The sequence below is a fragment of the Pediculus humanus genome, genomic scaffold (genome assembly GCF_000006295.1).
Source record: "Pediculus humanus corporis 1103172107995 genomic scaffold, whole genome shotgun sequence".
Lineage (NCBI taxonomy): Eukaryota > Metazoa > Arthropoda > Insecta > Psocodea > Pediculidae > Pediculus > Pediculus humanus.
In genome coordinates, this window is record NW_002987567.1 from 17,074 (window position 1) to 30,786 (window position 13,713).

Genomic DNA, 13,713 nt, shown 5'->3' on the forward strand with positions numbered 1-13,713 from the left:
CGTATACAGCAAAGCTCTGGAATTTTTTCCAAAAAAATAAATAAATTTAATTATTAATGTATTAATTTTCAATTTCTTTTAATTCGTTTTTTTTTTTTTTTTTTTTTTAGGTATGAAAAATTAACCTTTCACCACCGTGAAAATTAGCATTTGATGGCGGTTTTGGAACTTCTCTTTTATGCCTCCTATTATTCATAAGTTCGGCAATATAATCGGCAATCATCATTCCAGCAGCTCTACCCATTCCTCTATCAAGCGTCGGTGGTAAAACTCCATAAGGATTTTGATTATCGGTAAGTCCTAATTTATCAAATTGTACTGGAAAAAAAAAAAAAAAAAAAACAAATTTTTATTTAATCATCACTCTCTCTCCCACCTCTCCAACGACATACTCACTCGTAAACGGTAGACTAATTGACATATTTGATAGAAAACCATCAGGTGGATACCTGACAAATGGCAATCCCAATGTAGGAGTTATAACTAGTGTTGTACCCGGAGGTAGGGCCAAACGTCCATCGGAAGTCAGCCATAAAAGTCTTTTCTCTCGAGAATGTTTATTAGCGTTGCTGTTTCCTTGTTGTCCTTTGACTAACGGTATGGAAGCAGTCGCTAGCAAAACACCCACCCACATAAAATGCGCCCTTAATTCTTCCTTCATATTCTAAAAAAATAATAATAATAATAATCTCTCTCACCTCAGGAAAAGTAAAAATAAAAATTTATTTTAATTATAAAATCGTTTGTGACGTTTTTAAATCACACAAAATTCCCCACCCCCCCTTTCCCCTACCTCCTCCGATTATAATTAATTATTTTTAATTACTCTTTTTAATTTTTAATGTCAACTGTCAACATGATAAGTTATAAAATAATAATTATTATTATTATTATTTTAAAATCTTCGATATGAAGATTTACCAAAGAAAGGTAAAAAAATTTTTTTCTTTTTTTACTGTTAGAATTTTAACGTAATCATTAAATTTATATAAAAAAAAACTGTTTATTTTATGATGCAATAATAATAATAATTAAGTAGTTAGGTAAACGGGTAATAAGAGAGTCAGGTCGGAGACACGTGGGCAACCAAATTTATAACGGATAAAAATTATTATTATTTTAATTTAAATAAAATAATAATATTTTTTCGAGGGGAAAAAGAAGAAGAATTTTTTTATTTATACCGTATGAGGTTTTTTTTTTTTTTTTTCAATGTCGTGGCATTCACTATTGCGAAATGTAAAAGGAACGAGACTTTTTATTTAAAATGCTTTCGAAATAACTGTATTAAAAAAAAAAAAAAGTTGTTGTGGTGATGATAGACAGGATTTAAAAAAAACTAGTTTTTAATCCATAAAACTTTGCCATCCTTAACCGTCATTTTGTCGCTATTAAATAATTTTTTTTTTTTAAAATTTTACTCGAGTAATTGGTGGTGGTAGTAGTAGTCGTGGTGGCGGTGGTGGTGGTGATGATAATAATAATAATAAAATTATTTATTTATTATAATTTTATCACGATTTTTTTTTTTTTTTTTTTACTGTCGTTTCTACTGCGTACAGAAAACGTGACTTAACTTGACGATTATTTATAAATTTTACATTTTAGTACACAGACACACAAAATTTCACGTAGAATAGATATTTAATCATTATTATTATTATTATTATTATTAATATTTATATAAATATAAAAATTAAAAAAAAAAAAAAAGACAAATTACTTTGGGAAATAATTACATAATTTTAAATCGTTAAAATTACAACAACAAAGTATTAAAATCTTCTTTTTATATAAAATCGATATTCTTTCTAAAATAATCCGTTGTTTTGACTCTGAAGACTTTATAAAATGTCTTTATTAATAAAAATTCAAAACGAGATTTTTTTTTTTTTTTTTTTTTTTATGGTTAAAATGTAGAGCAACAACGAAAAAAACTCACAAACAGGTTTTTTAAAAAAAAAATTTCTTGATAAATTGTCAACTTGCAATTTCCGGTTTGATTAAAAAAAGAGGAAGTTGAACAGGTTTCCGATAAATATTATTATTATTATTATTATTATTATTATTATTATTATTATGCCTATGGAAAAAAACAAACGTTTGACCTCAGAATAAAAAAAAAAAAAAATAAAATAAAATAAAATCTCCCCCAATCTCGTGACGTATGTCACGTCCATTTAAAATGTCATTTTTATAATAATATGACGTATTTCCGGTACGAATTTATTACGTCAATAATAAAAGGATTAATTTTTATTTAAAAAAATTTTACATAGAGAGAGAGAGAGAGAGAGAGAGTGAGACTGACAGGAACGTTTGTTTGTCAATCGTATGAAATTTGAATTTACAGTTAATCCAAAAAAAAAAAAATTTTAACGAATTTTTATTTATTATTTTATATTTAATTCGACGTTCCAGTTTTTTTTAAAACGATTGAGAAAGAGAAAGAGAGAGAGAGAGAGAAAGAGAGAGACAGAAAATTTATTTATTATAAAAAAAAATGTGGTTTTAAAAAAAAAAAAGAGGCGTTAATTTTTGCGCTCTGATAACCTAAAAAAAATTTTTTTTTTAAACCTTTTTTTAAAAATTTTTTTTAGACGCCATCTTTCATTTTCTTCTGCTTATCGAATCCAAATTTTTTCCAATCGGATAATATGTGCACGTATTTATTCGTACGCAGAATATTAAAAAAAAAAAAAAACCGATCATAATAATAATAAGAGAAAAATTTTTTAAATTTCGTAATAGATATTTTTTTTACAAAGATCAACGACCGTATATCATTATTATTATTATTGTTATTTTATTATTTCTTATTATTATTATTATTATTTAAATAAATGATGGAATCGTTTTGTGATAATTGCGTGTACCTTCGTGTAAAAAAAAAAAAAAAACGAACCTACGAACGAACAATTATCATTTTTTAATTTTTTAAATAACAACATAATTATTATTCTACTTTACCCTCCTTTTTAATTTAATAATAATAATAATGATAATAATAATAATAATAAATTTGAAAAAAAAATTTAAAGTTTCAAAGGAAGTAAATACGTGTGAGAACTCGCGCGTGTGGTTTTTTAATTATTACGGAACATAAACAATTCGATATGGTATTTAATGTAATTAATCACCGAATACATTTTTTTTTTTTTTAAACAATAACAAACGTTTTTTAGTATTTCGGCCATTTAAATAAATTTGTTAACTTTTTAAGAAACGAAAAAACAAAAAAAATTAAAAATTCGAGTCGTAATATACGTGATACCCGTTAAAAACATTTTCAACCCCCTTTCATAAAATAAAAACGACTACGACGACAGGAAGAAGAAAAAGTTAACGTAAAATAATTTTTTTTTACTCTTTCCACGCACCGAATTAAATAATTATTTATTTATTTCGATTATTAATAATAATAATAATAAATAATTTTTGACTCACCAATAAATAAATTATCCATACTTTGTAAAAATCACGGGAAACAACAAAAACATTTTAACATATCGAATATGCGTAAGCGTGTGTGTGTGTGTGAAAATATCACTTTGTGACGCCGACCACGTGGAAATACCAATTGACCATCGGTGAGTTGTTATCGATGCAGGTACCCGTACTGGGTTAACGCCCGTATACTAGTACAGGTTTTTTCGTATAAAAATGGTGGGGACGTTTTCTTTCCTTCCTCCCTGGGTCATTTCATTCACTAAGTTTTTTTTTTTTATTTAATAATATTTTTAACATCTACAAACAACTTTTCCTTCTTTATTTTTCGAGGTAAAAAGTTCAATCGACGAATGACGAAATTAATAATAATAATAATAATATTTAAGAGAGGAAGAAAGAGAGGACTTTGCAATTATCATATGAACTTTTTAACCCAGAGCTTGTTTTTTTAAATTATTTTATCGATCATGTAAAAATGTATGTGATAACAAAAAAAAAAAATATTAACTTTCTGACCATTATTATAATAATATATTGAATAGATAAGGTAGAAAGAAAAAAAAAGATGACAGCAAGACGTTCAACTTGTCTTTTCTTAAAAAAGAGATCATCTTTGATATGAGGACACAACAACAACAAATTAAACATTTGGGTATCATAATATTAAGGATAAAATAAAACAAAAAAATGGAATCAAAATTTTTATTTTTTATTAAATTAAACAAAAAAAAAAAATAAACAAATTGTTTACAATGTTTATAAAACAAAAAAATTCAGTTACTTTCCAATAAGTTTTTAACTGTTATAAATAATTCAAATACTCTAAATAATAATAATAATAATAAATCATTCGAAACAAATTTAGTAGTAGAATAATAATATAAATGATTTAAATCACGAATGTTTAAACAATGGGATATAGTTGGTACCACTGCCAAAAAAAAAAATAAAAAAATTCGTTATACGAAAGTTAGTTTAAAGTTAATAACCCAGTTTTGATTATTATTATTATTATTATTAATATTTTTACCGGGTATTTATTGCAACATATTTTGAACTCTAGGTAAGTGGCCCACGTTATTTCCGGGTTCCTCATTTCACTTGATCCTTCTGAAAAAATATTTACCGACCTTTCTACTTGCGCAACATCCCATCGCCACGAATAATAATAATAATAATAATAATAATAATAATAATAATAACTTGATTTTTTACTATTTTAACGAACCGATTTATTTAGTTTACCGTGTCAATTTTTTTTTTTTTTTTTTTACGAATCAATCATTATTATTATTATTAATATAATTATAAATAATTCGAGTGTTATTTTAGCGTATTGACGTCACACGCGAATTTCATTCAATTAAATAACTTACCTTTCATAAACAAACCTTTCGTTAACCTTAAAAAATCTTTCGCAAATTATTTACTCGTTTGAGTAATAGAAAAATAAATAAACGAGTTTTTCGAGAGGGGGGCCTTTTTGGGTTCAGTACCTACAGCTTTTTATTTACTACGAACAATAAATAATAATAATAATAATAATAATAATAATAATAATAATAATAATAACGAAATACAACCCTTATTCAAATAAACGATTTAATTATTAATAATAAATTAATTTTTCGAAAATGAGTTTAATTAAAATTTAATGAGATTTTTAATGTTTAACTTATGATAACGATATTATTAATAAAATATAAATAATTTCAAATACGATAAAAATAAAATATATATTAAATATTAATAATTACAATTATAATATAAATTAAAAATAATAAATAATTCGATAAAGTATTTTACAAAAAAAACAAAAAAATTAACGTGAATAAATAAATAAATAAATAATAATAATAATAATTAAAAATTTTATTTTCGTTTTAAAGGAAAATAAGAGTTTTTGTTTTAAAATAATTTAAATGGTTTTTTTTTTTTTTTAAAACGAATTTTAAATAGAAAAATTTTATTTTATTTTTAATAGAAAAATTTACGATTTGATCACACGCACACGCACACGCACACACGCACACGCACGTGCACAAAAAAAATAAATAAACAGAAATAAATATAAAAAAATAAAAAAATTTTACGCGTTTTTCTTTTTTTTCTCTTTTTATTAAAAAATTTTTATTTTCTAGAAAAACATTAAAAAACATAAACAAAAAAAATATTTTGTAACAATAAAAAAAAAACAAAGTAAATAATAATAATAATAATGATAATATATGTATGTGTAACAGATTTTGATAAAAACCAAACATAAAAAAACATAAAATGAATCGTTTTAAAAAAAAAAAAAAAACATTTCCTCATAAAACAAGAAAATAAGTGTATTATTATTATTATTATTTTCATTTAAATATATATATATTATTTAAAATAAAATTATTTATTATTATTATTATTTATTTAATAGGTAATAAATTTATTTAGATTTATATAAAAAAAAGCATACGCGCACATATATATATACAATCGTTTGTTTAATCGAATCGATTGATAGATAATTGATAATAAATTTTTTTTTTTTTTTTTTGCTATTTTATCGATTGATTGATTTTCGATGGTAAATTATCTAAAGAAGGAAAATTTTTTTAAAAAGAAAAACTATAACTAGGATAAATAATTTGATAAAAAAATTATGATTAGATAAAAAAAAAAGAGATGGAATTATTATTTATCGATACGAACTACAAAATCTTTTTTCGTTATTATTATTATTATTATTATTATAGCTTTTACCCTAAAAAAATTTTAATTTAATTAATAATATAAATTACTAATAATAGATTTTTTTTAAAATTTAACTACTTATAGATAATAATAATAATAACCTTACTTAAAAGTAGTTTTGCAAAAAAAAAATAAACCTGGTATTAACTAAACAACAACAACAACAAACTGGATTTTCCATGTAAGCAAAAATTAGTTTATTATTATCATTATTATTATCTGGAATAAAAAAACTTGTAATTTTACTTTGCTTCTCCTCCTCTCCCCCTCCCCCCCCAATTCCAGGTATTTTTACAACATCCTAGAAAAGTAGCAATTTACGATGGATTTCGTTTGGATCGTAAAAAATTATACCATTAGTTCAAATGAATTAAATAAACAAAAAAAAAAAAAATGTTTATAATTAAATGATTAACACTAAAAAGAAGAAGGGGGGAGGAGAAGGGAGAGGAGGGGGAGAAGGGGGAGATGAAGAAGACATTTTTATGCTCCAAAAAAAAAATTTTTTTTATGATTTTTTTTTTTTTATTTTTTTATGACCTAAGTGAAAAGGCAATTTATCTACTTTTTTTTTTATATATATATTTATTTCGTCGAGACTAGGACAACATAAACGCGATTGAAAATGAGAAAAGTATACTGCTACTACTACTACTACTACTACTACCACTGCCACTACTACTATTAAACATTTGGTTGGTAATTACACATCCGATAGATAGTAATTAGGAAGGTCCAAACATGTGGTGGTACCTACTACTACTACTACCTCCTGGCATTTTATCCGAGGTCAAGTATTTATATTATACAGTTAACAATTTTTTTTATTCATACATTCGTCGGCAAAATACAAAAAAAAAAAAAAATCATTCAAATTGATTTGATTCGATTACATGTGAAAATAATCACATACATCCACCTCCTACTCCACCTCCTCAACCTTATACTACTCTAATACTTTTATCATTTTTATTATACAATTTAAATTATTTTAAAGTAAAAAAAAAAAAAAAATTTCCATTATTTATTTACAATTATTAATAATAATAATTTTTTAGGGCAAAAAATAAAAAAGTCATGTTAGTTATTTTCCCGATATGTATTCATACATAAATTTATCATTATTATTATTATTAATAAGTAATAAAATAATAATAATAATTTTTTATAGGTTGAAAAATAGTTCCGTGTGAGGCGTTATTAAAAACCGCGAAAAAAATTTTTTAATAATATTTATTTATTCGTAAATATTTTTTTTAAACCTTTAAAAAAAAATAACGGTCATTTTTGTGTTTAAAAAAAAGTTTTCCGGTTAAAAGAAAACCGTTTTCGTACCTCAAAAAAAAATTTTTTTTTTACGCGTAAGGCAAACATTTATTATTATTATTTATAGATACGAAGGTGAAAATCATTCGTTAATTACGACAATTTAAAGCGAATTAATTTAATAATAATGATAATGATAAAACCTCTCACGCATTCTAAATTATATTGCCTATAATTACATATGTGCGTAAATTTTTTTAAAAAATACGTATTTAATAATAATGATAATATTTTTAAACCTTTTTACAAAGAAAAGCATTAAAACTGGTTTTCCGTTGGTCAGTTCGGAAAAAAAAATTAGTATTATTATTATTATATTTTTTTTTACGATAGAAAAATAGGACGGATGTTAAGAAGAAACGAAAAAAAACAAAATGGCGACCAAAAAAAAATTAATAAATAAATAAATTTACAAAGGTGATAATTTTACAAAAAAATTTTTTTTCTTTTTTTTTTTTTTTTTTTAAATAAGCAAATTGATATGAATGATTATTATTATTATTACATTTATAATATATATTAAATATAATAAAATATAGCATCGACCTTATAATGATAATAATGATAATAATAATAATAATATGTACAGATGAGACTAGTTTTTTTTTATCATCTAATAAAGCTCGGCTCCCTTGAGATAGAAGTTAACATTAGCAAAAGTACACTTAAAAATTTTTTTTTTTTTTTTTTTACATTTATGATAATTTTCAGCAGCAAAATTTTTTATAAACGACACAAAAAAAAATGAAAATTTTAATAAATTATTATTATTATTATCATTTACATAAGAACGGTATTATTATTATTATTAGTAATTTTTTTTTTATTTTTATGGCACTTAAGTGATAAGTGACATTTTTTAAAAAATAGTTTCAGTTCTTTTTCGTTTAAATAAAAATGTTTTTATTAATAATGATAATAATAATAATAATAATAGGGGAATCAAAGCAACGCGCGACGACATTTTTTTTTTAATAAGTAAATAAATAAATAAATAAATTCGAGTTGTTAAATTTAAAGCAGAGACAAAACAACATCCAGCAACATACAAAATTTATACGATATTATTAATTATATATATATATATATATTTACACGATTATTATTATTATTATTATTAAAAAATTATGTTAAGTGTAAAATTAACGAAATAATAATAATAATAATAATAACAGTAAGTTTTTAATTGTTTAAACAATAAAAAAAAATTAAAAAATTAAAAAAACTCGAGATTAATTAATTATAAACGATTTAACAAGTTGATAGTAGGCACTTTTTTTTCCCATAAATTTATATCGGAGATATGTATGAGAGAGAGAGAGAGAGAGAGAGAGACAAAGAGAGATAATATGTATATTATAAAGTATTTTAAAATTATTATTATTATTAGTACGAGCAAGAGTATGTAAATATGTATATGTACATAATCAATCGTTTATAAACTTTTTTTAGAGTGTGTAAAGAGAGAGAGAGAGATAGATAGAGAGAGATAGATAGAGAGAGATAGATAGAGATAGAAAGAGAGAGAGAGAGATAGAGAAAAGTTTGTCGTTAACTCGTTTTAAAAAAGATTTTCTTAGTAAAATAATTTAAATTTAATTTTTAATAAGCGAAACAACACATATAGAAAAATTATTATTTCCTCTCGTTAATATTAAATTTTTTTTTTTATGTACATAAAAAATTATTAATATATATATTATATAAAAGTTATTATTATTTTACTAAAGGCATAATAATTAAAAAAAAGCAAGAGTGTGAGAAGAAATGAAAAAAAAATTCATCATGCAATAAGAAAAAAACATGGCTGTCGTTTTGTTCCATTTGTTTCGTTTAATTTATTAACTCGAGAGAGAGAAAATTATTATTATTATTATTATTATTATTATTTCGTTTTTTATGCATATTCCGTGTCGGTAGATAGACTTCTATCACCGAAAGAATAATTTCTTTCTTTATAATAAGGTAAATATTCTTCTTCTATACCTTCGGGAGTGCCAACATCGGAAAATGTTCTTCTCGAATGAGCATAAGAAATACTTTTTTGATAACTGAAAAGTTGCCTTTCCAAACTATAATTTTCCGATTGCAAAGCAGATATTTCTTTTCTAAAAAAAAAAAAAAAAAAAAAAGGAAATTTTCCATTTTCTTCTTGACATTTTCACGACGGTAAAAAAAATTTTTTTTTTTTTTTTAATTTAAATTGATTATTCAATTTTTTTTTTTTTTTTGTACGTGAATTTTCACTTTTATTTCTTTACCGTTTTTTTTTTTATGACGAACGACCTTTAAAAAAAAAATTCCATTACGTCGAAACCGAAATAACCGACTTTTTTTTTTTAAAGACATTTTATTTCCGGTCGTCGGTAAAAAAAAAAAAAAAAAAAAAAAGGATTCCTCTTCCCACAGGTAAAAAAAAAAAATCCCTCGAGGGCTTTTGCAAAAAAAAAAAAAAAATTGCTTTTGTTCCGAGATTAATCTCAGCTTCTGAAATCTTGTTTTTGCTAACTGACTGACTAACTGACTAACTAACTAACTAGTTACTAACTGTTAATCCTAACTATAAAAACCCACAAAAAAAAGGCTATCATCAAACAATATCGAATATAACGGGAATGTTAACCGGAAATTAACCAAAACGTCAACCCATTTTTTTAAAACAACCATTAAAAACGCGGTAAAAAAAAAAAACATAAAATAAAAAATTCGATTTTTATATTAATAATAATAATAATAATAAATTCATTAAAATGTAAAATGGCTACCAACCTAGCATGATCGATAAGAAAAACAATAAAAAAAAATTTTCCTTTCTTTCAGTCTTTTGTTTTCATTTCTTTTAATCTTTTGTGTCGATTTATATAATTCATCAAAAGGTAAAAAAAAAAAAAAAAATGGTAACAATGGTCAATTTTCCTTTTTCCCTTTCTCCCTTTTCCCCTTCCCCCTCCCTCCCTTCCCCCCAGCCGTTTAAATTCGTTTGAAAAACTAAAACCAAAAAGAGAGGGTTTTTAATTCTTTACAGCTTAGAAAAATAAAATTTTTTCTTTTATTATTATTATTATTATTTTTGACGTTTAAATTTATTAAAACAATAGATATTATATATATATATAGAATTTTTTAAAAACTGATAACAAGTGATAAGAAAACAATGAACCTAATATATAAAATTTTACCTTTTTTTTATTATAAAAAAAATTTTTTTAAAATATTAAAACGTTAACTAAAACAATAACTCAAAAGTTTTTCTATATAAAAGTTTTTTTTTTTTTTTTTTTAGTTTGACAAATGTTTACTTTCCCCCCCCCCTCCCTCACCTTTTTAAATAAAATATGAAGTAAAAAATTTTTTTTTTTTTTAAGGAAAAAACGGCGGGACTCGAAAGGGAGATGGGGTGGAGGTGGAGGGGAAAGAAAGGAACGAATTTTGTCGCAAAAAAAAAATTTAATTTAATTTTTATGTTTACCTCATTTGAAAACTGTGTGTTCGACACATGTCATCGTATTTGTGATAGTTGGCTTGAAATAGTAAATAACTTTCGCACCATTCGATTTGTATACGAATTGAACTTTTTTCTGATAATGATGATGATGCCAATTCTTTTAACTAAAACCACGAAATAAAAAAAAAAAAATCATTGTCATCGCTATTAATTTTTTCTTTGATATTGTATTTTCTACTGCTACCACCACTACTGCCACGTATTCGATTGACCCGACACAAAAGGTTTAATATAAAAAAGGTTAAATTACTTCTTTAATGGTGACATTTGTTTCGATCATAATTCCTTCGTCTGCATTTTCTTGAGCGTAGTAATGACTGAAGGGTGAACCCGGTAATGGTACCGAATCAATTCTTCCCGTTTTTCGATGTTGATGTAAAACGTAAACGACCCAACCAACGTACCTGTAAATAAAAATTTTAATTAATGGGTTCCCAGGAGGGGGTAGGGAGAGGGGAATGGGGAGGGGGAATGTATTACGAACCTCAAATGATTTCGCGGTACGTTGTGAATATCTTTGTAAACCATATGCAATCGTACCATGTCCGAATGACAATCGGTTTTTAACGTCCATCCTTGTTTGTCTCTGTCGTAGCATTGTGCCACTTGTGGACTCGCCATCAAACTTTCCGTTTGAAGTCTTTGTGGATGAATGTTGGGTGACGATGTTAAATTTGTTTTAAATGAAAAATTAACTTCGCTTATCGTATTCGCAGCAATCATTTCAATTCTGACTTTAATTATTCCCTTTCTAACGAGATCTTCGAATTTAACGCGGGGATGCCATCCCTGAACTTTTCCCTCTATATCGGATACATTTTCAATAATACCCGAATCCATCAATTTTTCTCCTTCGCCCAAATTTACGACGTAACGGATACGGCACTGATGATCGAAACCGGTAAGTCGATTTAAATAAAAGGAAATTTTTTCGTGATCGTAAGGCTCTATGTGTGAGTGGGGATAAAGGGTGATGTTCCAATCGAATCCTCCAAAAGTAAAATAAGTCGATTCGAATTTAGAATTACCGCCACTACCACCACCACCACCACCACCGCTACCACTACTACCGCTACCACTTCTCGTTTGTAATGGATTTTTAGTAGAAGGAGATGATGATGAAGATGATGAGGAAAAGGAATGATGATGATGATGATCGGTTTGATATTGTGACGCGAACGTACTGAAAATAGAATGAGGCACTCGAAAATGTGTTTCATAAATTGTACGAACGTTACCCAATGTTAATTCCAATTGAAATTCTCCATTTGTATCGGTAAAATTTCTCTTATATAAATCGTTAACGGGTATGTAATTTCTATTACCGTGAGCGGGTGATTCGTATGTAAATTTTATTTGTTTACCGGTAAATGATTCGTTTACGCTAAAATGTTCTCTATTAAGAATGGTAAATGTAAAATCAATATATAAACGCATACCCTCGGATGCATTACGCCATACTAAAAAAACTCCCAATACTTTATCCGTACGAGAAAATGTTATTGCCCATTTTTGATACCCGCACATAAATTCTTTTGACGTTATGTCTCTTTCCAAATCTCTCGTAACACTTTTCGTTACGACAAATGTAAATACGTGCGTGTTTGTACGATCCTGTATCTTTACGAACCTGTATAAAAGCGCCATTTTTATTATCTTCCCGAACACAGCACCTTATTTTTTTATTCAGTGACATCTAAAATTAAAAAATTATACATAAAAAAACAACACACACACACATACTTCACTTAACAAAAATCATTTTATTACATCGAAAAATAATAATAATAATAATAATAATTAAACGACGATTGTTAATTGCGAAAAAAAAACAAAATAATTCCTTCTTTGTTAATATATCATTATTATTATTATTATTTTTGCGGTTAAAAGAAAATAAATTTTTTTTTTTGAAAACAAAGAACAAAATAAAAAGTAATGAAGAGTGAAAACAAACAAACACAAACACAAAAAAACAACAAACGCGAATGTGTGCGTGGGTTTTTATTCGGTCGGTAACAAACAAACAAACAAACAAACAAACAAAAAAATTTTCTTCTTTTTATTCTTCTTTATCTTAAAGCCCGACGACGAGTATTTAAACTAATAATAATAATAATAATAATAATAATAATACTAAAAAATATATATTTATATAAATATATATGAAATCGTGCGTAAGCGCAGGTGCGAATAAAGGCAAAATCAAAAAAAATTTTTTTTTTTTTTTTTTTTTTTTTATATGAAATAAAAACCCGAAGACGAAATTTTTTTTTAAAATACTTAAAATTTTTTTTTTTGTATATAAACCGTAAAAGGTTTCCGTTTTTTTTTTTTTTTTTTGTCTACTGCTTTTACGTCAAAAAAAAATTAAAATCAATTTCCTTTTATTGAAAATTTTCTTTTGTTCTTTTTTGTTTAAAAAAAAGAAAAATTTTATTCGGTTTTTTTTTTTTTTTTCTAATCATCTTATCAAATCGGATTTGGATTAATTAATCCTTTCCTTATTTTTTTAAATTTTAATTTAATTAAGAATTTTTTTTTTAAATCATCATCATTATGTAATAATTTAAATAATTTTGCAACGAAAAAACGATGAATTAAAAAAAATTTTTTTTTTTATTCTTTTATTTACCTGTTGAATGTAGATTCAAGATAAAAGAAATGCCGCCACCGCCACCTCCACCACCACCACC

The 13,713-nt window shown here is 24.7% G+C and overlaps 2 protein-coding genes across 2 annotated transcripts in view; both read right to left on the bottom strand.

Annotated features, from left to right (window-relative positions):
* The window catches only part of Phum_PHUM404470 (uncharacterized protein), a gene marked incomplete at both ends in the record, with an annotated part of 1,042 nt that extends 381 nt beyond the window's left edge, over positions 1 to 661 (bottom strand). Inside the window, 2 exons of the mRNA XM_002428787.1 lie at positions 126 to 318; positions 397 to 661. Of these exons, the coding sequence (XP_002428832.1) occupies positions 126 to 318; positions 397 to 661 (458 nt within the window). The remainder of the gene's footprint in view (positions 1 to 125; positions 319 to 396) is intronic.
* Positions 662 to 9,409: 8,748 nt separating this feature from the next.
* Positions 9,410 to 12,664, bottom strand: Phum_PHUM404580 (uncharacterized protein; the record flags this gene model as incomplete). The annotated part of the gene is made up of 4 exons (XM_002428788.1): positions 9,410 to 9,584; positions 10,982 to 11,121; positions 11,268 to 11,370; positions 11,502 to 12,664. 4 exons carry the CDS (start codon positions 12,662 to 12,664, stop codon positions 9,410 to 9,412), a joined length of 1,581 nt encoding a protein of 526 aa, XP_002428833.1.
* Positions 12,665 to 13,713: the final 1,049 nt, after the last annotated feature.